Raw genomic sequence first — 23,520 nt, forward strand, 5'->3', positions numbered from 1 at the left:
GAATTTACGTTATTCACGGTATTAATACGTAATCGATGTCTATGGAAAATTTGATGAAGAACAACAATGTCATCACTCATCGCGATGTGTTACGAAAGAACGATGGTTATATCTAAATCGAAGTGTTTATTAATATTGTCGGTTATGAAAAATAATATTTAGTTGAAATTATATATATACACATATATATAATTTTCAAATTATACATATTTATCAATTATATATTTAATTACATCAATTATACCAAAATCATATATAATCATATTTATATAAATTATTCATGATTGCAATTTATATTAACATCATTTATATTTTATGGCATTTATGTTTTATGGTTTTATTTATGAATTAAATATAGTTAATTAATTATATCAAATATTGTACATATCTATCAAATTATTTATACATTAGTATATATTTTGTTAAAAACTTTTTCTTCTTTCTTCTTCTAATATATGTAAAACGGATAAAAGCAACGTTTGTCTAATATTAGTCAATTAACAAGTATCTGAGCGAGAGTGAAGAAAATTGTGAAAAGTGAAAAAAAAGAAGCTATATTTTCTATATATTCTTAAGTTGTATCGAAAGATAAATTTTCATTACTGCGTAAAAGGAACATTCGCATACATCTATGCAAAATCGCGTCTAACTAACAATAAGCTCAATGATAAAATATTCAAGTTAATATTATCTCTTTGAGTTGAGAAGCTTAGAAACTTATTTGCAGTCCTATCTCTGCGATCGTTCATCGACGACTGACTGCTGTGTTGATATCTGAATACTCTACTCCCCATGTTTTGCACCTTACCAACACATAGTCTATTGAATGCGAAAACAAACAAAGGAGAGTCATTTAAAGTCTCTCTTTTATACAGACTTACCTCTCTTTTTTGAAAGAATTGAGTTTTGTATCTCGTGAATGGAGAGGAAAACAAAATATTTCGGTCGTTTCACGAGAACCAGACAAAAGGGAACATTATTTTACAATTATTTTACATTTTTTATCAAATATCAAATGTCCAATAAGCTCGATGATAAAAACTTAAAACCAATATTATCTCTCTTTGATTCGAAAAGAGTATAGAAATTTATTTCTAATATTTTATTTTATATATATATATTCAATAAATAAGTAACTTTACTTTCTATCTCGGCGATCGTTCATCGACAACTAACTGCTATGTTTATAAGTTCTGAAAACCCTATTACCTGATGTGTTTAGCTTCTTATCAATACAATGTATGTTGAATATGAAAATAGAGAAAATCGAGACATTTAAATTCTCTTTATATAGCTTTCCTCTTTTATCGGAAGAAATTTGATTCACGATCATTCAATAAATCCATTTGAGTAAATCCCACGTGTTCATTAACGTTGCAACGTGACACATAACCGGAATTGTGTAATTATTCATAAATACCTAGCGTATTATGCTCGACGGCGCGCTAATTTAAATGATCTAATTTAAATGAGTTAAATGCACATTTACAATATGGTCGGAGAATATAACAACAATAGAATAATTTATACTCTTGAATTTTTCTCTCGAAATTCTGAAAATAACGCGACTATTTTTTTTATCGATTCTATTTCATCAAGATATGGAAATATATGATATGTATTTTATGAGAGACGCACAAAAATGGATTTCTTCCAATTTTCAATTCTCTGTATCAAAGATCGATTTTTCAAAGCAAATTTTCTTCGCGACTTTTTACGCACAAGCGTAGAAAAATAATTATTGAGATATCTACATATTTATATGGACGTGTTAATATTTCAAGAAAAGTCTCGACACATTTTGTAATTTTATGCTTAATGCTTAATATTATCGAAATGGATATATGATCGATCTCTACTCTGTTTCATCTTTCATTGGCGCAAAGTAGGTACCGGAAACAAGCTTCGCATATACGAAACATGGTAACGAGAGAGCGATGAGCTGCCGCCTGCTGTGACTTGAAGTATCGCCTCGTTTTAACATTGAGAAATCGGCGCCCTTGTCTAAGTCACGGAGAAATGCTTTACATATTCAAGCAAGAGGGTGTTAATGAATGAAATTTTTCGAGGTTGTGCTATATCTTTAAGAATTGATGCTTTACCTTCCGTTCTTTTATCCTTTCAAATCGATCAATTTGAATTTAATTTATTATTACTATAATATACTAAATAATGAAAGAAAAAAATACGAGAGGATTGAGAGACACGCGGAAATTTTTTCTTTTATTCTTCGCGCGGAGAAAATATTTGACAATCCACGAGGAACATCCGATTTAAGCGCGTCGCACATAAAGCAGAGAAAGAAAAGCTTCTCACGGATAAATTTAATTAAAAGCGTTCAAAGGGAACGAGAACCGGCGAGTAAGATTTGACGGGTAAACTTGACCGATTTTAAGATTTAAGCGTAATTTTATGAATTTTCTCTTTAATTTTCCTTCGCGAAGTCTTTTGCGAAGCAAAGGAAGGTTAGCGACCGTGTTAATCAGGGATCTTGAGTATTTCGTTATACGAACTGCTAGAATCGAAGCTTTGTTGTTTCCTCTCGATCCTTTATTCTCATTACGTTTTTCGCTCATTTTTCCTTTTTCTCCTCTTTCGAGAAAAGAGAGAATAGTGTATGTACCAGGGATCCGGACCGAAACAAAATTAGGGTTCGGTTTACGGTTTAATAAAATATTTCATAACTGTTCCAGTTTCGGTTTTTTGATAAATAAAAAAACCGAAACCGTTTAAATTATGATTTTTTTCGGTTACGGTTCCGGTTTTTAAAAATTTTTACTTTTCGTTTTTCTAATTAATTTTTAAATTATATTACTTTAAAAAATTATTATTAATTTTTATGACATATAAATAAACAACACTTTATATTATACATGAAAATATATTTAGATATAGGTATATATAATATAGATAGGTACATATATAAATATATTTTCATATGTCATAAAAATTAATAATTTTTTAAAGTAATATAATTTATATATACTTTATATATGTATATATATATATATATATATATATAAAACGGAAAATATAATATCCTCACTGCTATCACTATTGCGATAATACATACACGTTTCAGAATATTTAGAAAATAATTATAATTGCACTTCGAGGAGACAGTTATCATGACATTTCCGTCATTTGCGCAAAAACAGAAAAAAATACCGAAAAGAACCGTAAACCGAAAATAATTTAACGGTCCGGTTATGGTTCCGGTGTTATAAATTTAATAGAATTTCAATACGGTTTACAGTTTCGGTTCTACTAAAAAAACGGTTATGGAATGGTTATCGGTTTTGGTTCCGGTTCGGTCCGGGTCCCTGGTATGTACACACGCGATTACGCATTTGTGTATCTATAGCTGCCAAGTCTCTCTTTGCATCTTTATAAATATATAAGAGCTTTCACTCTGTCTGTCTGTCTTCGGGCTTTTTCGTTTCATCATTTTTCTCCCGGCTTTGTTCGTCCCGGATAGGATTTTTCACTTTTTATTTTATCCGCGATAGTCTGGACCTCGCCTTTGATCGATCTGTCCTGGCGTAACCTGGCGTTGCAATGCAATTTTTAAAAAATTATTCATAGTTTTGTCTCTTGTAAGCGAATCGCAAGAATTTATTTATGTATACGCCGTGTTTCGACTTTGAACCAGATATTTCGTAAAACGTTCAATTTGCCCGAAATTGACGGCAAATAGCGACGTGATTGCGCTGACGTCGTGCAATTTGAACGGGGCAGATTTTTCAAAGGGAAAACGTGCCAGTTTTTCCTTCCCGAATCACACCGCGCAAACATTACTTGGTTAGAAATTTCGAGGGTGCCAATCTTGCTGGCAACAACGGTACCGTAGGCAGAACATAATTTCTTTTCTCTCTCTTTCTCTCTCGCGAATTTCGAGCCACAGGACGCGCGAGACGAATAAATGACAGCGAAAGGGCTTTTTGATCAGCGGCCGATTAGTTCGATCCAATTTCCCGTTACGACAGAAAAGGAGATTACGCCAGTGGAATGGAAGGGAGAAGGGCAGGAGTGATCGAAAGGTATAAATGAAAATTTACCTCTCGATCTCTACGAATGAAAAGATTGAAGGGTAGGAAATAAATGCCGTAGGATACGCGCGAGATTAGCTTAGACACGGGGCCCCATCAGGGTTGAAATTTCAGTGTCACTAAACGATGAGAGACGGGGAAATCTGTGGAAACGAGTTATCGGGCCAATTTCTGCTCCGCTTCGGACAATCCTCTAATTGATCCGACATATGTATGAACGTAACATCGACCGCGATGAACGAGTCGCGAACAAAGAGCCGGGCTAATTTGGAGAATTCACAGTCGCAGTTGTCCAACTGCTATTGTATGTACTATAGTACATCGACTGTTTCCATTTCAAGAGTAACGCCGCAACGTACAACACATCGGATAGTTTGGCCGAACGTGAGAAATTGAGATGAGTTTCCGCGTTTGCATGTGTGTGTCGGACTATGCGGAAATTAAAAATCGATTATCAAAGTATATCTTCGCAATATTAAAATATAGAGATCGTTATCGCAGATTGAGATAATGAAATGGCGCGATACATCCTGAGTTTTTTTTTTAAATTATATACCAGGTGTCCCATTTTAAAGGACCCACTCAAATATCTCATTGTCAGAAACACTGCGTTAAATCGAAAAATGTTTCCTACAAAAGTTGTAGGGTTTCGAGGGGGACATAACATAGTAATATTCATTTGACCTTGGGCGGCGTCTCCAAGGTTAGTGAAGGTTAACCTTAAGTGAAGGTGAGAATGAATTTTGAAGAAAATAAAAAAATGCTTCAGATAAAAGTTGTTCAAATTAATTAGTAGAAAAAGATGTTATAATAAAAAATATGGGTTTCCATTTAAAAAATTTATTCTCACCTTCACTTGACCTTGGAGACGCCGCCCAAGGTCATATGAATATTACTATGTTATGTCCCCCTACAACTTTTGTAGGAAACATTTTTTGATTTAACGCAGTGTTTCTGAGATATTTGAGTGGGTCCTTTAAAGTGGGACACCCGGTATACATATGTACGTGTATCTGCGGTGTTATTAAAGAGATTACTTTTTACATTCTCATTTGTTTCTCACACCAGAAGCTTGCGAGAGTTTTATTTAAATCGCGTTAATTCAATCCCGCGCGTTGTCTCGTAACTTATTATCCATTATTGAACGGATCTTTATTTATGCCTTGCAATTTTATGCAAAAGCGTTTACTTGCGTTAATGGAGCGTGCGCGCTTTTCGCGATGATACCTATGTATTTACAGTTAATCATGGCGAAAGCTCTATTGAAGCGAAGTTTATATTAGTTCACTGAACGAACTTGGTGGTGAATCGCCATACAAAATTTACACATGCGTTATAATGTGATGTATTAAATTATCTAGAATCTAGATCACCGAGTGCGATTGTATCGAGCATACATATATGTATTTTTCTACAAGCATATTTCCCGCCGTCATATACATATATGCAGGTAATCTTTTCATACTGGCTTTTTAAACGGTGCTTTACAGTGGGTAATTTGTTTAAAAATTAACGTTCACAACTCGTTTTTGCTTAATGTTGCTGTAAACATTTCACAGTCCTATTTTTTTCAGTCTTATTTTTTATTCAACGAGATGTTTTCTATGAAAAAAATTCTTTCTTTGGCGAAAACGCGCTCGTTTATTCCAAATAATATTTTGTTATTGTAAATACATCCTCGAAAGATGAGCATCAGGTATGATTTCTACTATATCGTGATTGAATGGCGAGTCAATTTCATAAAGAACCCTCTCCCTTCCATATGACTCGTCCCGACTAATCATGTTGTATAAACAAAGATAGAGCAGGTCGGGTTAAGGTAATCCGTTTATCCGTGATTGGATTCCAGACGATTCCGTAGATATGCCAAGACTCTCTTCTTTCCTCGAAACTGTCGCGTTGAAGGGGATTCGATTAAACAGTATTTTCATGGTATATTCATTATGCAATGCTAGTCTCGGAATCAAGCTTATATCAATAATTTTAATTCATCGCGTTTCCTCTCACAAATCAGTAAATTCCCTGACTAATTCTCTGACTTTTATGTTATTATCGTTCTAGACTGTTAAATCTTGTTCAAAATTAGTAGGGGAGTTAAATATATATATATATATATGCAATTTTTTGTTCCTGTTTAAGATAACATTTCTTAGAAACTCTCTAATTATTATCTTCTAATCACGGAATTAGATCAATTGGATTTAATTCAATTGAAGATACTTTTTTTGTTACTATCACTTGACACACGAACCATTCAAAAGAGTATGGGTTTTAAATTAGTACATCAAATTAAGATAAAGTGCGATAAAATGTCTGTGGTAGAGAGAGAGAGAGAGAGAGAGAGAGGGAGAGACTCGCTCTGCGAATGACACGCGTTTATCCGTAGAAAATTGCTCAAGACCGCGAGCTTTGTTGTGATAGAAGAACGAACTCCGTCGTTTTACTGCCGTGCGAATGGCGCATAAATCTCTCTTCGTGACTCGTTTCGCGAGCGTAACGCGAACCACCACCGGGACTTTCACCACGCAACAAAATGCACGATTAATTGCGTACTTTACGCAAATCGTGCGCGTGTGTATGACGCTGAAATTTACGCGGTTAAAATCGTAAATAAACGCCGAAGCGCGCGAACACACGAATTTGTAACACGGTGCTATGCGATCGTCGTGAAAAGATTAGACCGGCGCGTGGAATGTGCGAGCTTGATGCAAGTGTTAATAGCCTTGCGTGACTTTAAATTATAAGGCACGTACAGATGAGCTTTACGGATAAGTCACGCGTTTACCGGTTTTAATATCCCCGAAGCTTCACATTTTTATTAATATATATGTCTGTAGCATGCAATGAATATCCTCAAATATAATTAACGTTTTCATGGTGATCTTTACGGAAGCGCGTAATACATATATTCTCGTTTAAGCGTTTATTTATATAAAATGTATAAATATATCATTTTGTAAGCTGCAATTACATTATCGCAAACTTTTAGAATATACGTGCCTTCTGCGCGCAATTACGTACAAAGAGATATTATTATATGATTGTTATTATTAAAATGCTGAAGGTAAAATGTACCTTCATCCTTTTATATAGCACGGCATTTTGTTGATTGCGCATTGCGATTGTACTTTTTAAACACAATATTGTGATACATAAATATATAATTCTTTTTTTTTTGACAAGTAAAACCGATTCTTACGTAGTCTCTGCACGTTAAGAGAATTTTTTTACCGACATCTGATTTTGTCTTAAGTTCATTGTTTAATGGACAATTTTAAATTCCAGAGCATAATTCTAATTCTAATTCTGCTGGAAATTGAGCTGAAATTTTTGTTCTATACTTTTTTCGCAGTATACGGAATCGTGTGCTGCAAGAATAATTTCCTCCGGGAAAACCCACTCCAACGCGAGAAGGTTCGAGGGTTCGATACAATTTCGTTTGTGTTACAACGAAATAGGAGATAGAAACGAATCTATTCGCAAGGATCCTCATTTAAAACGATACTGTTAGGGCGAAATAATCGAATCTCAAAAGAGGAGAGGATACTTGAATAAATATTTGAAGTTGTCTTATGCTGATAAAGTTTCGTTTGAACGAAAGATATATACAACTTCTCGCGGGGAAAGCTTTACAATTGTAATTCCCTGCACAACTGGCGAAAGTTTTTGGCAGTCGAAAGAATTAATCGCGCAAAATGTCGCGGATATAAATAGATACGAGAATTCGGGATAATTTTGAGAATTTATACGAGAAATATTATTTTTAAAAACGTCAATATAGTGTCTGTGTAATTTTCTTTTCTCGCGCTCATTTGACATTTCAATTTGCAAGTCGCGAAGCTCAATTACACTCGCCATCAAATTAAGTGTAATTTTAGTTAGCACAGACTTTCGTTTCGCTTCTTGTTCAACGCGCACAACGTGCGCATATTTTATGCACAAGGCGAAATACGCTTGCTTGTAAATATCGATAGCTCCGGGGGAAAATCGATTATAACGCGAATCCATCCCGTCGCGAAAGCTTCGAGACGCAACATACACAATCCGCTCTCTTATACCGTATGTGGAAGGGTCTACCAGGATTTATAGCGGAAATTTTTCACCCATAGACCCGACCCCTTTCTTGGCTGTTCGATTGTGATAAAATTCGGTTTGCGTTTTTATTATATATCCCAGACCCCTCTGGGTGTGTCTCTCCTCACAAGAATAACCTTTAAAACAATCACTGTTAACTTGACGCTGATTAATAGCCTTTATCGCTCGTTCATAATGCTTCCTTTAAGTAATACTCACCAAATGAATCACGATAACGCGCACTTGAGAATCGGGGTCATGTTCAAATAACACTTTTAACTTGGAATAATTTCACGAAATAAATTTTTAACGTGATAATTTGTGAAAAATTTAGAATTTTTTCCCAAAAATTTTTCTCTTTACATACATTTATTCCTATAATTAATGTTCAAAACGAGTTAGAGCGTCGTAAAATTTTTCATTATAAAAATTTATTTTACATTCCTTGCAGATAAATTGTACAAATAAACAAAAATATAAAAATTGGTATGCATTGGCTTCTTTGCATATTATTTCCGCGAAAAAATCGTGCTAGAAAGAGACGAGTTGATCTTTCTATTATGAGTTCAAATATTTCTCGGACAAATCACTTTCTCGGTGTAATACTTTAGAGAATGAATGCGCATATAATTATATTAACATATAAATAGTATAATTATTTTTCTTCAATTTAATTCAAAATAGCATAAATTCCTTTTTTTTGATTTCTAAAAAATTTAATGTAATTAAATGTAAGATAATATCTTGTACTTTTTTCTTGTTAATTAATCTTTCATTATTTCTCAGTCATATCCGTCTATTAACATTCTGAATTCAGAATCGTATGTTTTTTCTTATTTTATTTAATCGAATTAAACTTATGATTAAGTAATTTATCAAGAAAGTTTTTGTTCTCGAAAAAGCAATTCTATTGATGCTCTAAATTTTAGAAATAACGTGTTTTAGAAATAATCTATCCGAGATAAGTTATATAAGAAAATACACATGTATTTAAAAAACGTACTAAATCACACTTCTGTATCTTTAGCTCGAAGCTTTTTTAAATGTCCATTAATTTTCTTTGCTTCCATGTCGGAGCAAAGGAGTCTAAATCAGCTTTCGGTTATATCAATGCGATAAATGATAGTAACCCTCCTAGTAAAGTGTAACGACGACGTTCCCTCTGATTCTAAAGAGATTTGACATTTTTTCTTAATTTTTTTTCACCTACTTTTATACCGAAGAATTTTTAAAAAGTCTTTTTAAAAGTTTTTTTCTCTCTTAAATAATTAAATTTATTTTAGAATCATACTGAATATCTGTCATGTCGTTTTGATTTATTTTGCGGATATTAAAAGGACTTCACTTATTATACGTATATTTATCATCTTTACGTACGTAAAGCTTATATAACGAAATGAATTTAAGATAGTAATTTAGATGCGGGAAAGTGATATTTGTTTTACTCTAGCGAGTATACATATGTATATACATTAGACTTACGTTTTAACACAGCACACTTTGTGTATGTATATTACGCAAGTCGTGATATAAAGTAGCCTTTGAACAGCAAGTGCAATGTTTGAAATGCCGAATGAGATAAACCGATGTGTCCTTTATGGATCTGTTTAAAGTTGCACGATTTATTCTCATTATTATTACGCTTAGCAAAAGCGAGATATACGAGGACTTTGCGTGATATTGAACTATCGCGACGATGACGACGTGTACAAAAATTTTCTTCCGCGATGGGATCGATATGAGAGACGAAACTTATGATAATCCCGATGGGGGGGTCCCTGCCCGTGGATCGTTATTGCGGGAACATACCGGTAGTTCATCAGCCATCCCGCCCTCGTACATGCTTCCTCGTCGATAATACACCGCTGGCATACAAAAGTTCAACGATACGAACCCACCGGGGCCCGATCTCCAGTCTTATTAGTACGCACTATAATACGTCTTTGTGTGTGTGTGTGTGTGTGTGTGTGTAATTGCTATCGATATTTATTCTATTATACTGTGTTCTTTAAGGTCGTTTATTATTGTGCCTGTCACGATTGTTTTGTTCAATTATATCCTCGCTTTATCTTCCCGTTTCGCTCCTTAACACCATCGGCCTTTCGCTCCAAGTATGACCAAAATATACTATGAATCCTCAACGTCGATTAAGATATGTGTGCTCTTTTTTTCTTATACATATAGAAATATTACTTCTTCGTTTATTCTTTCTCTCTCCTTCTCTTCTCTTCGGTGCGTACGATCTCGTGTTCGTTAACAAGTGATAATTTGGAAACTCCTCGATATATCCCGTCTTTCTTAGGCCGCTTTTACGCGCGGCGCGCGACGGTGGCAAGAAAAATAGACGCGCGTGCGACGGTTTAGTTATATATATGTATCTGCAGGAAGATCACTGGTTGTTTAGGCTGCTGCTACAGGTCCAGAACTTGTTCTCCAGGTCGCCACTCGGAGCCGAGCTCGCTCTTTGCAAGTTTGCCATCGTCACCCTCTCGACGAGGTGCATGACCCGTCGACGACGAAGCAAGATCGAACCTCTTCGCGAACTCTCTTTCCTCTCTTAGGCCTTCTTAGTTTCGTCCTCTCCTTCAAACGATCGTTGACACGCTATTTCGATGACTGTGGTAGAATCGCTCCTCTCTCTCTTCGTGCATCAGAGCCGAGGGGATTTGCCCTCCGTCGAAAGATAGGACGCCGTCGCGCGACGCTCGGCGTATCTCGGGAACTTTGAATTTCGAGAGTCCGTTCCTCGGAGCAGGCGAATTCGACGATGGTAATCGTTATCCTTCGTCTCTCGGCGATCTCTATCTTTGCGAAGGAAAGGGTCCGCGACTCGAAACGAAAGACTTTCGGAAAATCGGTGGACAATCGTTCAGATTGCGCGGAGAGTAGTCGGCTTCCACGCGGATGATACTTGGCGATTGATACTCGGCGACGACGACGACGACGACTGCTGCTCGTTGTCGAGGGTGCACGGCTCGCTGCTGTCTCGCGTGCGCGCGTACACAGGCTGGACGGGCGACATGTGGGGTGCGTGTGCACCCGCGCGCGATTTTTTCCCGACCTTTTTTTCCTCCCTTAACTCGCGCGCATAGTTATACGTGCACGTAAGTGTCGTCGACTGCACGGCTGCCGTTGGTGCGCCGCGACATGTGTACGCCTGTATGTATATGTATGCGTCACCAGGAGGGTATGAATGTGGTTCGTGTGTATAGGCGTGTATATATGGATACGCGTATCACACTTGTGCGTGTGCGCGCACTTAGCACACGTGTCCGTAACGCGAGTACGCGAGTACCTTGTTTCGCGACAGGGTGAGTGAGCGAGTTGATGGAGCGTATCTATATCTATACAGGGAGGGTAGCATGTGCGTATGTATGTGTATGTGTGTATGTGTGCGCGCGAGGACGACGGTGAGCGCGTGTGTCGGCTTCGAGAGAAACAGGTACCGGCCTGTCGAGTGCCTAGGGGAAGACTGGACTCGGGGAAAACGGCGACTCGCTCTGGCAGGATCCACGGGGAACGGGTGTGCGCGGCTCAGTGTGTGAATCGGTCTCGCTCCCGCACAGGTCTTCCCACCCCGAATCCACCTGTCGTCCTCTCGCTCTCGCTCTCGCCCTTGCTCTCAGAGCTCAACCGCTCTCGGTCTGCGTGAACGAACCAACGGCTGCCGGAGCACAGGCGCACTGCCACCCCTCCTTCTCTCGCTCTCTCCATCTATCTGCCTATCTCTCTCTCTCTCTCTCTTCCTCTGCACCGACCGAGAATCAATACGTCGGCAGGCCCGTACTTTCACCCGCGAAATCTCAATTTTTGCACTCAACGTCGATTTGAGAGTCGCCTTTCTTATTCTCGACCTAGGTCGTCCCTCGACAGGCTCGTGTGCCCTCGTGCGTAAACGGCGTCGCGGAGATGACTTGGCAGTGCTTTTTTCTAGCTCGACGAGCTACGTTTTTGCGAGCTCGTGACGCATCGTCCGTAGGGGAACATTCACTTTTTACCTTCCTTTCTTCGGGCCGGCTAAAAAGCGCGGGAGATTCTTGTTTCCAGGATTCGAGGGTTCGATAGAAATCGAATGACGGTCATTTTTAATGCCAGCATCAATTCTTGTAGCATAAAAACTTGTGTGAAGGGAAGACAGGCGAAAGAATAGGCCCGATAGATTTTATGTGTCGAACCATTTTTTCTATCATCTAATTATCTAATCATTGTGATAAGATATGCTTAAAAATTTAACATATACTTTTATTGGTCTCCAATGTTCAATATGAAAATTATTTTGCACAAATGTCATTAATATTAACGATTCACCGAGTAACTTTAATGAGACTACCTATAGCATACTATAGTAGCAGCAAATACAGTGTACAGATTTTTAAGCACTCTTTGATATTTTTTTTATTCGTAGAACATAACGTGACTGATACGTGAGCACATGTGTAATAATTATATACTTGACGAATTTCCAGCCTTCTAAAATGCTCTGGAGACATTGCTCTGGCATCAAAATGCTCAAAGAGACGAAATTTGATAGCATCTAGTCATGCTTGGCCTTTAATGTGGCTTTTCGATTCTCACGTCAGTTTTACGTTCAAACCCGTATACGTTCGATACTATCTTCCTCCGTGAAGAGCACCTCGCTAGAGCGTTATAATAAGTAATTAGATTGACTGAAAGTCACTCGTGATTGAAAATTAGATAATCTTGCTATGATGCACGCTGCTCTCGTATAGCGTTTTCATCTTTTATTCGCGTAATATATCGTAATTACGAAGCTTCTCGTCTTTATTAGATATTCAGATATGTTAAAACTTTTGAAATTCGTGCGGGACGCTAGTATATTTTTCAGAAACTTAAATTTTGACAATTATTGAATTAGCTTAACTTTATAATTTCGGTAATTGTTATTGAAACGAAAGAGAAACGATAGGGAGACATTTTACGTGTGAAATGGCAAATATATTATACTTAACAGAGAAATGGCTTATCAGGAACGCTATTTTATTGTTAGTACTCAAGAACAAAATGATCTCTGAGAACACCAGAAACGAAATGTCACAAAAGAGAAACATCACCTATAAACGAGGGATCCGAAAAGAGATAGGGAAGAAAATTAGACGACGAGGAAAAAAAATGACTTGGGGTAGCGGAAAATGGCCGAGCGGAGAATAACGTGACCACCATATACATATATTCGTGACAGTCTTATGGCTCGAAAAATTTTTTGTATCGAGCGAAACTATGAAAAAATACTCCAGATGCCATAATGATAATAATTATTTTTTCAATTAAAAGAGCAGCGACTTTTATATCAGAAAGATATATGTATTTTTTATACGTTTGAAAGACATAGCTGGATGGATTTAAGATATTATTTAGTATTTTCACGTGCGATAACGTATCGATGACGTAATCACTGTTAACATGGTTTCTCTATCACGAGAAATTAGATTCGTGAATGCATAATTAAGTGCTAATTTATTGTTAATTTGTCGCTCTAAATTCGAATTATTATTGCTTTTACCAATTAGCAGGAAATTGATATTAAAGGGTGATATTAATTGATATTAGAGTTATTAATAATGTAAAACGTTTTTAGAATTAATTGCTTTTTAAGATATATCAATGAATTTATTGCTCATTGTTTCTCGAATTTGAAAAATAAACTGTGAACGTGCTAGTTTACCACAAAAACGTGTTGAAAGGATTAATTCTCTCTTTTAATTTTAATATTAAAATGTTTTTCAAGTAATTTCTCTCTCACGCTCTCTCTTTCTCTATCATTCTCAAATTTAATTAAAAATGATATATGTACTGTGAGAAAAATTAATTCAGGAAACATCTTAATATGAAAGTTGGAAGAGAAATTCACTTTTTAAATTGTCGTATTTATTTTATCTGCGGCAAATTAGCTTATACTTTTTGATCTTTTTTTGAAGTTAAACAATAGCAATTTTGTCTTTCGAGAACAAGTAATTCAAGAGGTAAAATTAATTTATAATTTATTTTAATATTAAAATCAAAAGAGCAATTAATTGCATTAATAAAGTTTCTTTTTTAGCAGTATTGGAGCGTTTCCGATTATTTTTTATATATTATTTTACAAACGATAAAATTGAAATAATATTTCGATAACAATTAATTAAAAAAACAACTGATATTATTAATTTATTCTGATTTTACTTTTATATAGTTATAATATTCTGTATTGGTGCATTTATAAATATTTAATATTTTTCAAATTTGTTTACAATATCTTTGAATAATTAATTAGCAATTAATTTCGATATATTTTTTTTTTGTTTACCATTTGTGCCGTAAATGTTTTTCTAATTGGAATACTAATGTAATATGTTAAGTCAGAGCAGCTCCATGTTTAATATATAAATTAATAATCTGCAGATTGTTAGAAGTAATTTCCAAATAAATAAATTCCAAAATTGCGTAAAAATTAACAATAAATTAAATACTTCATTATATTACACAGAGTTTGATTTTTCATTTTCATTTTGAGAGTGTTAACTGAAACATTTGCGTATATATAATAATATGTATAGTCGAAAATGCATAGCCAACTAAAACAAGTATATTCTCTTTTGAATCAATTTTGATATCAAAGGACTGATTTCTATCTCGCGCGAAACATTCAGCTACGATGCGTCATCGCGCTGTGAGATTCGTGAGTTTAACACAGCAAATGCTTGCAGAGATTACAAACTTGCTAAAGATCACATGTCATGTGTCATGTGCATTTGATAACAGTGGCGTCAAAGTGTTTAAGCACTTGGCAGCCTCAAATCTAGTTCATAAATTAATATTATGATCGCATTTCTCTCTTCTACATCTGCTCTGTTACATATAGTAAATATTATCAACTACCACACACGTCGTATATAAATGGATATAAGTGGATGCTGCATCTTTCCTGAAAGGGATATGCGGCGACGTACGAGCAATTGTACGCGAAATACGAGGCATACGCTCGAGGTGTAAGGATAAAAGCCGCAAATTACAACGTGGAGGCAAGCGATGAGGAAGGATCTTTAAATGATACAGGCGAAGATGGAAATACACGCAAAGCGCAGCGAGATCGCGTCTTGTCGCGTGAAATAAGCTCGTTGCATATTTTATATAAACGCAATTCTCTCCCTCTCTCTCTCTGAAGGTGCGCGATATTATTGAGACGGAATGGAATACATAAAATTGCACGGATACATAGAAAATGGTCGACGTGGTATATTTATGGGGCCAGGTTGCAGCAGGGGTATATATCTTGTACCCATCTGTCGCAAACGGCTTATACGGAGTGTCTGTCTCTGTCTCTTTCTCTCTCTCTCTTACGACATATGTCCCCGATAGCTTACGTACTACCTAATACGACGTAATACTGCGGGAACTGAATGCGAAGAATTTCATATGGCTGGCTTAACGCTCGAGAGTTCGAACGATTCCTCCTCGAATCTTCGAAATGCCTCCGGAGTGATATATCGGCCGTCCAGGGATAAATTAGCGTTCTTGGGTTTCTGCTCTAGGGAGTCGCATTTAAAGATATTCTATCGTCTTCTGTCGCCAAGTGCCGAGTTCTCTCGAGAACAAAGTTCTCAATCTTGGAAAAGTCGTGCAAGCGACTTTCGAGTCTTTTGTATGTAACCTGAGGACGAATGTTGTGTTCGAAGAGTAAGTTGACCACAAAAAAATAAAGCACGGATAAAAGCGAAAGGAAGCTACACTTCCTTCGATAAGAAGCAACAAAAATTGCGAAACACACCGTCAACAGTGTTAATGATTAGAAAGTTAATTAAGTTTAGGGAGTTCAAATCAGTATTGTGATTTTATAGTAGTCGCTCGATAATTGAATTTGAATTTATTTCTTGCTTCTCTCTCTCTCTCTCTCTTTCTCTCTATTATATGTATATATTGATTTGATTAATTTGTGACAAAATAACTCTTGTATGGAAAATTATTTTATACTGCATAGAAAAAAAATGTATACACGGAATATTAAATTATATAAGTATTTTAAAATGTAGATTAATTATTTGTTAGACGATTTATGTATCACGGGACTTATCCTTATTTTATTTACTCGATCCGATTGTCTTACTGCGCGTTCTCAATCCGAATTATATTTAGATTTTCGAAAAAAGTCAAACGATAAAGCATCGAACGAAATATATTTGACTCGAAGTACTGCCGAAATATTTTGTGCTCATCGTACATATATGTATGTATATATGCGGAATATTAAATTATACGAGTATTTTAAAATAATTGATCGCGCGGACTGATAATGTAATTGCTAATTATAATAATTATACGGAATTATTGTAATTCGTTGATACTGTGAAATATATTATACACATGATAATATGTTAATATGTGGAATCTTTACCTTCTTGCTCGAGTCTCACTGTGCGAATGACGACGACACGATGAGGCTGTAGAATGTATCGCGTAAACTATGTATATCTCCACTAGTGCGTAAAATATTTCGGCAACGCGAATTATCAATAACAAAGTATTCGGCCTTGCTCTCGTCTAGCGCGCTATTGTTGACATGCCGTTTATCATTCGCGCGCCGACACTCGAACGCGAAAATAGTGATGCGAGACGCTCCGTCGACTTTTCGATGATTTAATATACATAATTCGAATCGTGCAGTAAAATAATAGAATCGGAGGATCGAGAAAATAAAGGTAATAAGCTCCGTGATATATCAATCGTCTCTTTCTCTAATAAATAATTAATAATTTCTATATTTTCAAATACTTGTATAATTTAATATTCCGTATATATTTAAAATAAAATAATAATCTTTTATTACACAGAAATAAAAAAAGAATATATTTTTTTTATTTCTATGCAGTAAAAGATAATTTTCCATACAAGTTACTTTTTCAAATTAATCGATTCAATGTATTCTCAAAACTATGATTTAATTATATATAATGGCCTATACATATTGCGCAATGGAGCAATATAAGTAACGTAACAAAATAATTCTATTAAAGAAATATACTCCTATTATTTCTCGATCAATTTTTAATTAAAATGTCGTTTTGGCGACGTTCCAAACTGTATTGATTCCGGGTCACTAGTTGGTTCTCCAAGAACAACTTTTAGTATGAAGGTATGATGCACGTGGTTTTAGATTTTATTCGAAAAGAACTTAAATCGATAATTTCCTGAGACTCGCGCAATCTTAAAACTGTAGATTAAGCAAAGTTCATTTCATTTTCTTGCATTGGAAAACCTTGTTTCATTCATCATGAATAGGTTTCATTTTCACAGGATTTTTCGTCTCTCGCATTAAATGCATCTGATTCAGCATATATTTTATATAAGGATAGGATAGTCTCTGGAATCGCAACAGATTAATCAGCTAATGAAAAACTTCAAGAAGCAAAGATTCGAGATGATCCACTTTACTTTGAGCACTTTACTTTATAGCAAAGAGCGAACAAAATTTTTTAATCTTTAATTCTTTTAAAAGTTTCGAAAGAAAAGAATAATGTTAAAGTATATATATGTAACGTTTCATAAATGGTGAAGTTTATTATAAAACCCTGAATGAATATCTTGATATATTATCCTTTATTTTGGTTTTAATTAGATGGCTTATTGGGGAATTTTTTACGATAAATAGAGAAAGTCTGTGTTGCGCGTGCACATATATGTATAATGCTGGAATCTATACACATCATTCCAAGCTGCACGTTGTTCGGTTAGTATACAGAATATATCTCTATTTATGGAGTTCTGTTACTCAACTACAAGCATGTCAGATGCGGTACGTGTTTTATGCACCGAAGGGAAACATAATCCGCAGCGAGTTACGATCAAAGGCGCCATTTTACGTTTCTCGTATATGAACAGTTATTCAGAGTAACCGGCAAATGTCAGATGCTAGATTTCTTTTAGTGATTTACAATAACAAATTTGGTAAAATCCACAATGTTATTTTCTCTCTCTCAGGAGAAAAATGTGTTCAAACACATTCATGTAGAAAAATCAGTAAAGATGATTTTATTTTATATCGGAAATGTGAATTTTAATTTTAGATGATACTTTTGGATCTATACTTGTCTGTAAAAATTTATTAAGGTAAATGAGCGTAAATTGTGAGTCAGAAAAGTGACAGCGACCACGAGAAGCATGTAAACAGACATCCGATTACTATCGGACCGAAAGCTCTAAAAGTGTGTATCTGTATATTTTGTATATATTGTATATACATATATATTATAATTATAATTATATATAATATATATTTTGTGTTATATATATATTTATACACCTATACACACTATATTATATATAATATTATGTATTAGGCAGAGACATATTTCAGGAGGGAAGGGAGATTGTGAATAATTACTTCTGCCATAGTGTTACGCCTGGCCATTTATACAATAATGGCTGTCTCTTTAATACACGAACGTCGTCGTACAGACGACACTGTAAAATCATGCTTAGCCGATCATGTGTGTATGTGTGTGAAGCTCTTCTACAGAAAAAACAAACAGATAACAATACAACGTCGACATTTGCAAACTCGGTTGCTCTCTCTAAGTGTTCTGCTCTATTCACATGGAACAATCAATCGCTTTACATCGCTAAGTCATCTATATGTGTATAATTCTAATGATAACACATCACATTTAGATAGCCGCAGGTACTTTCGACACTGCCTATTATAAAGACTTACCATCGATGAGCCCATTATATCTACGTATGAAACTCAATTTCGTTTCTTCCGTTGAAGACGTGCCTAAAACATACATTCCCGTTCAGTGAGAAACATCAATCTCTCGCCCGGCCGCGCGCTCACTAAAACCACGGGCTAAAAGAACAAAAAATTAAAAAGAAATAACGTTCGCGCGAAAACGTCCGGAGATATTCCGGAGAGGGAGAAAAAGAGAGGATACGCCCTCAAAAGAAACCGCAATATCCGTCTCTGTACTTTCCGGTAAGGACACCTTTTTTTATCGAGATCAGGAGCGATCGCGAGTGATTAAATTTTTCTGTACCATAATTCGCGCGCGAGTATATATGTAATTTATTTACCGTTTGGAAATTATTCGATTTAGACTTCTCGGCGTGGGCAACTCGTTTGGCATATCATATCGGGTGGGCGTCGAGGCTTGAATACCAAATGGCTACGAAACCAAACAACGCAACAACTATAAACGTGGATAAAAGCTATCGGAGAAACGTGTGCGGGAGGCACACCTCGCCTCGCCTTTCTTTGTCGGCACGACCCACTTTGAGTAGCGACATTTTTCTTGTTTGACATTTGCGGTCGACGCATCATCAGTCGCGGGAGACTTTGTTGCGTTTGTGTGTCGTCAAGTGCGATTCGCTTTTGTGAAAGTCGCGGGTGTCTCCCTTCGTCGGCTCTCTTTTAGATATATACGTAGGCTATAAATGCTGACACCTCTCGCTATATAGCTTTGGTAATGGCGACGTTGACGAAAGTATCATCGATGATCTCTTGCGAGTGACGCGTGATGCCAATTGACGCAATCAATTTGTCAAATCCTGATTGCCGTTCTATTATCTTTCGCGGCATGAGTTTCGCAATAAAGTCTCTAAAGAGAAACAAAACTAATCAAGTGCAGTTGAATCGTTGCTTTTCTCGCTCCATGTGTCGTCGCGTATCGGATTTATTCTTTTTCTTCAGTATTTCATTCTGAAAATTCTCGCCTCTCCATCTATTCTCCGTAGTTTCAATTTCATCTAGTCACTAGCAACTGGATCGGGTCTTCTTTGGTAAATATTATGTTTAATGCCCCGGAGCGTTTTGCACGAGTTTGTTCTTATCAAGCAATACCCTCGAGGCGGCGGAAACACGGACATACATTTTTTAGCTTGATTATCAGAATCATGTGTACCTTGACCGCAGATATGTTTTCCGTGACAACATTCCTCCGCTATATCGGAAACGAATACGTTTACTTTATCGCGCTCTCTACTTGCTTTTTATCGCAATTTCTTTCTGTACTTATAAGCTTTTCTTTTTAATAATGAAATGAGATATTTTTTGTTTTGAATGATGCTCAACTCGACTGTAATTTTTGGAAATACAAATAGAAAATTAAATATTACAGTTTTACGTTCAATTTTTATCAAGAAAGATTCAATCTCAAAAATTCATAAAAAAAATTTACAGAATTAAAATACGTTTGACTTTTGGAGTAGTATATATAGTTTTAATATGTCTTTATGACGTGAATATTTTACATTGTCCGGGAAAAAAAAGTTCATCTCATCGATAATTCTGCTCTTTTGTCCGGACTTTAACTTGAATACTTTTAGTCACTTCTTTGAAATGAGCAATTTCTCGACGAGATGTTGCCTATATATTGCGTTCATCCCACGTTCGTCTCGACGTCAAAGAAAATTAACTTTGTGTAGGATATTTTCGCGAAGAAACATCACCTTTTTTTGGTCTCCTGATCTAATTATCTTTTAGAAAACTGTAATAAAACACGTCGTTGTATCACGGATGAAAATATCAAATTTTAAAGATCTATTTTGTTATGTCAATTAATTTTTCTTGGGTTAAATAATTTTTTCCCTCTTTTTTTCCTTTTTTCTCTCTTTGTCTTGCACGATGAGCAGGACTATAACGAAGAACATGATAATATCGCTTCTTTCGACGTTTGTGTGTTCCTTAGTTATTATTCTATGCTACTCTCGTGGAATTTTCTTACACAATTTTCGTACGCGGTCTGCAACCTTAATCTAACTTTGTTCCCTTGTGCTGTTCAGTTTTCTTCTTGATATATAATAAAATAGATTTAATATAGCATGAATGTAGCACACACACACACACACACACACACACACACACACACACACACACACACACACACACACACACACACACATGAGGCAAAAGTTATTTTATATATAATATAACACGTGTAGAGATACACAGAATGATTGATAATGAGAGAGAAGAGAGAGAAGAGAGGAAGAAAGAGAAAAAAGGAAGGGAAAAAGAGAGAGAGAAAATATTTCTGAAAGCTAATTACGTAAAAGGTCAAAGAGCAAACCACGTATTGCACGAAGCAAGATATGTACCACAAGCGTGTTAAAGGACTATTATTTGTTTTTACGTCAATGATGAATTATTACGTTTATTAATCAATACATCATATATGCACTATACATTGTTCTTCTCTCTATTGATATACTTGAGCGAAGAAGAACGTTCAACATTTTTGTGTTTGAGTATTTGGGGATAAAAAAATCTATATATAATTTGCGTATTTTCTCTAGCGGATTCAAACTTTGGCGATTTTCTTTTATCGATTCTTTAGATTGAAAGTATTTTCTTTCTATTTGTCGCTAAGTTTTTGTTCGAGTAAGTTTTTCTCTTTGTTAGGATTACTTCAAGCTAAAATTACTTTATTGAAAGATACGAAATTTAACAAGAGACATTTGCGTTAGAATTGTTTAATTACGATTCTGTCGATAAAATATAAAAGTTTGCATTAATAAAATAATTTTTTTTAATCTAAGTACAAAATATAACACTGAAAGATATAAATACAATTGTACATAATTTCGAATTAATATTAATCGCATATTAACATTCGAATTTTGCATTGCAAATGTCTATTCTGCATATTTTCCATTTTTCTTTCGTCATTTTTTACCGTCGCAAGTCCTTTAATGGTCGTCGTATATATTTCCTCATTTACGATCCCGCACTTTAGATTCGCGTTTCTCCATCTCTCTTTCTCTTTCTCTCTCTATCTTTTCTTCTATTATAATAAAACGAACTCTGCACAATGCGAAGGCGTTGAGAATGCAATGACGCCTCTATCGAGCGGTCTCTTCGCACTTGAAAGCTAAGCGAAAATCTTGGCCAGGTGGTGAAATTTCCCGACAAAATGGCTGTTTTCTGCCCCGCTTTTCGCTCGTCTATTGTGTGAAGAGTGTTTTGCTAGTTATATACATATATGTATCTTAAAGGCGTTTCAAACGTCGAATTTTAGCAAGATATTTTTCTTTTCGCGATAATATATATACGAGAAATTTTCCATATATTTTCACCAAATTATTCGCGTCGAGAGTAATTTTCGAATTTCATTAATGATATCAAACGCACACAAGATTTCCGGCTACAGCGCGTAGTAATATTAGCAAACTGAAATATAAAGCGAAAGGATCAAATGAAATAGCCAAAGCAATTAAAATTTAAAGTGGCGATTACAAATTTTGATTTATTCAGATTTAATTTTCCCAATTTATATTCTTTTTGTCCATTTTACATGCATTACGTGAAAGAGAGTTGAAATATCGTCAGATTACTGTTAGATGACGTTAATAGATAACTAGATGATCAATTTTTTTTTACACGGATGCTTTACAGTTGAAAAATTTCCAGCGGGATTATGGGACGACTGGTAACGACTGAAACGCGATTAGTATTATTGGTCTGTCAATCCTTTACGCTCGTCGGTACAAAAAGCTTTCCTAGGAAGAGCTTAAATGATGTACGCCGAACAATGTAACTCATTTTATATATAATATATGTGTATCATACAAGAATCGGCGACTTTCCTTTAACTCGAAGGTACCGTTGATCGACCGGACTGCCGTCGGATAGGCCGACAGTCAATATTGATAAAATGGCTCCCGGTGTGTGTACTTGATCTGTCCTCAAATAAGAAATTCCATTTTCGTGTACGCGACGCTTTATTGCGCCTCGGCGAACGTCGCTCGAGAATGCAAACGGCAGCCGCGAATGGCAGATTACTTTCGTCGTGTGTGCATATATAAAGCCAATTAAACGAGAAAGTGAGGAAAAATTGAAATATGTATCATATGCGAGAGTTACGTTATATACGAGAGAAACGTTTGAGTTATACGGAAAAACTTGTCGAGTACCAACGTAACTGTCACTCGACGAATTTTTACTTCAGTTAAATTCACTTTTAGTCGCAAGTACGTTGTTCACTTATCTATTTTGCCATTTTGAGGAGTTTTTGACATTGATGATACAACATAAATAGTCGTATCTTTTCGCATTATATTAATAAATATTGCTTTAACGTTATTAGATATTTAGCATCCTTTTTGAAATTTTCTTTGAATAGTAATATAAAATGTAACATAATAAAATTTTTACACTACCGAATTTAACAACTTGTGTGATATTTTCACATACAATACCTAATTTTTAAGTTGTGTGCGAAATGGTGCAAGGAGTAGCTTGAGAAAGTCTTGTCACATTGCGGTCTAAAATGCGACGAATATATCAAACTAATATTACGTAATAATTTCGCGAAATAATATCAAAAAAATAGTTTTGTGTGTATTTTTACCCTCAATAAATTACGCTCAGAAAAAAAGCTTTGAAAAAGCTTCGTGTTGTGCGCGAAGC

General features: G+C 35.5%; 1 protein-coding gene and 1 long non-coding RNA gene across 5 annotated transcripts in view; one reads left to right on the top strand and one right to left on the bottom strand.

Moving 5' to 3' along the window:
* Alpha-catr (alpha-catenin related) overlaps positions 1 to 23,520 on the bottom strand; it is a 62,140-nt gene that overhangs the window by 31,617 nt on the left and 7,003 nt on the right. Inside the window, exon 2 of one of the 4 annotated variants that reach the window (XM_083033416.1) lies at positions 18,829 to 18,891. The exons of 2 other annotated variants lie outside the window; for them this stretch is intronic. In XM_083033416.1, the coding sequence (XP_082889542.1) occupies positions 18,829 to 18,843 (15 nt within the window). In that variant the 5' untranslated portion in view covers positions 18,844 to 18,891. Of the gene's footprint in view, positions 1 to 9,932; positions 11,761 to 18,828; positions 18,892 to 23,520 lie in introns of those variants that run through there. One more of the 4 variants, XM_083033415.1, reaches the window with a different exon arrangement.
* Positions 1 to 23,520, top strand: part of LOC145933586 (uncharacterized) — a 53,598-nt gene that overhangs the window by 9,791 nt on the left and 20,287 nt on the right. The window lies entirely within an intron of this gene.

The sequence above is a fragment of the Prenolepis imparis genome, unplaced genomic scaffold (genome assembly GCF_030444845.1).
Source record: "Prenolepis imparis isolate NDT839.2.m4 unplaced genomic scaffold, iyPreImpa1.0 SCAF_3, whole genome shotgun sequence".
Lineage (NCBI taxonomy): Eukaryota > Metazoa > Arthropoda > Insecta > Hymenoptera > Formicidae > Prenolepis > Prenolepis imparis.